The 4287-nt window shown below is 36.2% G+C and overlaps 1 protein-coding gene across 1 annotated transcript in view; it reads left to right on the forward strand.

Annotated features, from left to right (window-relative positions):
* LOC107556170 (DENN domain-containing protein 1A-like) overlaps positions 1 to 2535 on the forward strand; it is a 65980-nt gene extending 63445 nt beyond the window's left edge. The window contains exon 21 of the mRNA XM_016239219.1: positions 1402 to 2535. Coding sequence (XP_016094705.1) covers positions 1402 to 1989 — 588 coding nt within the window. The 3' untranslated portion in view covers positions 1990 to 2535. The remainder of the gene's footprint in view (positions 1 to 1401) is intronic.
* The last annotated feature ends 1752 nt before the right edge of the window (positions 2536 to 4287 follow it).

Consider the following 4287-nt stretch of genomic DNA (forward strand, 5'->3'; position numbering starts at 1 on the left):
AAAAAAAAATATTATAATTGTAGGGCCCTATGAAATCCGTTTTATTTCCAAATTCAGTTTTGTTCCATTTTCATTTTTCTATACTCTGTTTTAATGGTAAAATTTAATTTTAATTTAATTTAAATTCTAATTAATTGAGTTTTACAGTTTTATCTTTACCAAATTCTGTTTTCCATTATTTTCTGGATTGCATTTTAATGGTTTCATTAAATTTTAGAAATCAAAAGCATCTCCAATTCATTGATTTTATAAATTAATTAATTAATTAATTTTTTTAAAAAATCTTTTTTTTTTCAGAAATACTGCACATTTAAATTTTTCTCCTAAATAAATTGTGGTAAATAAAATTTCTGGTAAATACTCCTTTAAAAGTGTTTTTTATTATAATTTTATTAGTAGTAGACTAGAACACGTGGATATGTTGTCATTCTTACACTATAATACTGAATTTTGATTTCAGTGATTTGGACTGTGAGATGGATGCACTTTATTTTTGCTTTAAAAAAAGGATTTCATAGAAATTTGGATTTCATTTGGTTTAATAAAATATTCTTAAGTAAAATTGTTGATTTTTTTGTGGGAAATTAATCGTTTAGATTAATCGATAAATTAGTCGATAGATTAATCAAAATGAAAATAGTCGTTAGTGGCAGCCCTAGTAGTGATTACATAATCTGAGAATATTTCTTTTCCATTTAAATTGTTTCATTTGAAAGTAGACATTTCACTCTCTATAGATATATTTTTAATGTCTGTAAGGCAAAGATATACACAGAGTTTCTAAGTTTCGCGCTCAAGTTCACAGACCAAGAAGGCAGAAAGCGCATCCTGTTTGCTTTCATTATTTTACAAAAGCGTGTTTTGTTGTTATTGTGAGTGCACACAAATAAACGTAGAGTCTTTACAGATTTGAAAGATTACTCTTATCTGTATGAGCAAAAATGAGGGAGTATTTTAAGAGCAAGTGAGCGCACCGGCGCCTCCACGCTACTGTTCAGCTTCCTCACTTCGCACAGACACAATAGTGCACATTTCTCTAGGTTAACATTAGATTGAGCGGCCAGGTAAAGTTGCTAATACTTACATATTTCAGATGATAAGCCATGTTTGAGGTCGATGAATGATAGGCGAGCATTTGGATGTCCTGCCCGATGTACCATATTACCACAAAGAGCAGACATTAACGATCTGTCCGTCATAAAACTTTTACATTTTAATATAACTTTTTTTTTTTCAGCATGAAATAACAATTTTTACCATTGAATTATTCCAAAATTGTACTATTAGATTCAGAAGTTACTTTTAGAAGTATATAGGGTACTGATTTTATGTTGACTTCAAAGCTTTGTGTGCATGAACAACGGCATAGCCTTGTGATCTTGTCATTTGTACTGTTTCCAGAAAAATCGCAAGTCCCCACTGGGAAGTAGCCCTGCTCAGGTCGATTGTGAAGTAGAAAACGGAGAACAAGGCGGATGGAATATGGGTCAAGATGACAGCGTCGTCCATGGTAAGCATCTCCCACCTTCGCCTCGACGCCAAGCCAGCTCCCGTTCCCTTCCTGTCCGTCCTCCCCTTCCCAATGACCTCACCAATGAAGAGAACCCGAGGAACTCTCTCCCTGAGACACCCAAAATTCAACTCTCGGTACCTTGCGACACGGACAAACCCTGCAGTTCCCAGCTGAGCCCAGACAACCGACAACCAGCAGGCCGCAGCCTCTCCCGACAGAAGGTCTTTTCAAGAAAAACCCAGAGGCCATCCCAGGAACATGCCCAGCAGAAGGCAGCAAGCAGGCAACATTCGGTCCTCGTTCCGTGGGAGAGGGAAAAACAGCCCCAGGAGACAAATATGGAAGAAAGAGGGAATGAGACTCAGGAGAAAGGCTTGCTGGAGGAGATTGAGTCCATGTGTCGCATGAGCACGGCCCTCAAAAGCAACCAGGAGCTCACACACATCCGAAACAACACCAGCCTGGACAAATCCTGAGAAAACGGCACAACACTCACGTCTAACCTTTCTCTTTTCGTATTCACGCTGTCCTCTGATGTCACACCAGCACTCTTTGCATGAAGTGTTTGCAAAGGTGTTTTGTAGTTAATGTGAATGTTCGGTCCTCTTATTTCTTACATTCGGTCCGAAACAACAAACGGTATCATTCAGAACTGGTGGTTGGAAAGGTGGTTGGTTTAAAGGGATTTATGTCAGCATTCAACATCAAGTTTTATTTATTTCAGCAGATGATTGCACTTGCGTAGTTTCAAATCACTGTTTCGATAAATCACTGTGGATGAGGGATGGATTTCCCCCTGTATATTTTACTAAATCGTACGAAAGTATTTAAATAGCGAGCAAATCTCAGCTTAATATAATGCCTTAAACAGATTTAATTTGCTTTTACACAGTATTTCCTGACTGTGCCACTGTAGCTGGCTAGCTTGCTAACTACTATCACTGTCTTTTGCATGCGACACGTCTTTTAAAGAGATATTTATCTAGGCCAGGTGGACAACTGGTTCTCAATTTGCTATATTTTTGAAGAAAAAATAAGTATTTTTTTAAGACAATTCTCAGGTTTATGCTTTTATCCAAGATGAGACGTTAGCATTTTAATTTCTTAGACAAAATCGAAAATACCGAAAAATCCCAATTATGTTTTTTAAGAATGAATAAACTTAGTATATTGATATTTCATTGTGAAAATACTGGTGCTGCTGATGCCCAGTGCAAAGAGGAATACTTGTTACTGATAAATAAATGTTTTAAACCCCTTATTATTGTCTTATTCTGAACGAAGGCCAGAAATATACTCTACGCAAGTACGAGAGCACAAACGCTTCTAGCTAAAGGCTCAATTTCACACAAAGTTGTAAAATTTTGTAACGTAACACAAGTACATGTTGCATTCTCAGCGTTCCCACAAGAGGTGCTGTAGCAGCATTATCGTAAACTAGATGCATCCGAAATTGCATACTGAGTATCTACTATATTTTATGAGGGACAAATTTCGCAACCTTCAAAAAAGCATGTTCTCTATAGTATGAATGTGTGTAGTACTACATCCGCCCTTTTGTCATTGTCATGTGACTTACGATGTTTGCGTCGCTTCACTGCCATTTGCGACTCCTCTTCCGTGGCCTCAAGGGGTAATAAATGATCCATTGAATATGCACTTCAAAATATTGCAAGAAGTAGTGAGTAATCTGGGTACTTTTTTTTAATAAAAAAAGTTGTTTTATAAATACGATGAATTCAGTCGTACTACTCTTCGTGTACCATTTTTCGCCTACTATATAGTAGGTAAGTAAGCATATTTAAATGCAGGGCATCTTCATCTATAGCCAGTTTTCTCTTTCACCTGAATTACTTTCATGGTGATTTGAAGTTAATCTTGCTAAACAAGTTACAAAGTTAAACTTTCGACTTATAGCTAGCTAGACATTTGAACATAACTAGCTCCCTTGAATACTAACATTTGCACATTAAAAAACTCAACAGAACTGCTTGCCGGTCGTTTCAGTTACGGAAAGATTTGCCTTGTCTTCTGTTTCGCTCATTTCATTTATATCAGCCGTGGATGTCACCTTCAAAACTGTATTGCTACACCAAACAGGAAGTGGTCATTAGATCCAGCACTTGTTTCTTTAGTGGCTGATGAATTATTTAGGTCGTTGAGCAGAGTGATTTAGGACATGTGCCATTCTGTCTGACACTTTAATGACTCTCCTCACCCCTCCTGCGTAATCTGATGTGGTAACGATATGGCTGTAAAAACATTCAAAGTTTAGGACCCCATCTCAAATCAAGCTAGGCTTCTTAACGTAGCGGCTTAACTCAAAGCTGTCCAGAAATTATATATGCTTCAGCCTTTGAACAAATCAGATATCCTGATGAACTATGCAAAATCAGTGTTATCAATCAACTTAAATTGCCATTATGTTATTTATTCACTTTGTAAAACCTCTATTAAATACAAACTAGAGTTTTTTGGCTTTTAGTCCAGTTTAGTTTTTGCTCGGTACCCACAAGACATGCAGGACATGTGGTTGGAGTAACAATGTCAACACTGATTATATGCATATGAAAAATAAATAAAATAAGTAAAAGGTGAAATGCAAGATGTCATGCTTAAGTAACTATTCTATGGAAGCTTCAATCCACCACAGGATTTTTTTTTTTAAAGGTAATTGTGACATTTTATTTCACAATTATGACTTTTTTGTGAGATAATAATGAATAATAATTACCTTTTTTATTCTATGGCAGGAAAAAAAAAAACGAGATGTT

The sequence above is a fragment of the Sinocyclocheilus grahami genome, unplaced genomic scaffold (genome assembly GCF_001515645.1).
Source record: "Sinocyclocheilus grahami isolate Dianchi unplaced genomic scaffold, SAMN03320097.WGS_v1.1 scaffold557.1, whole genome shotgun sequence".
Taxonomy (NCBI): Eukaryota; Metazoa; Chordata; class Actinopteri; order Cypriniformes; family Cyprinidae; genus Sinocyclocheilus; species Sinocyclocheilus grahami.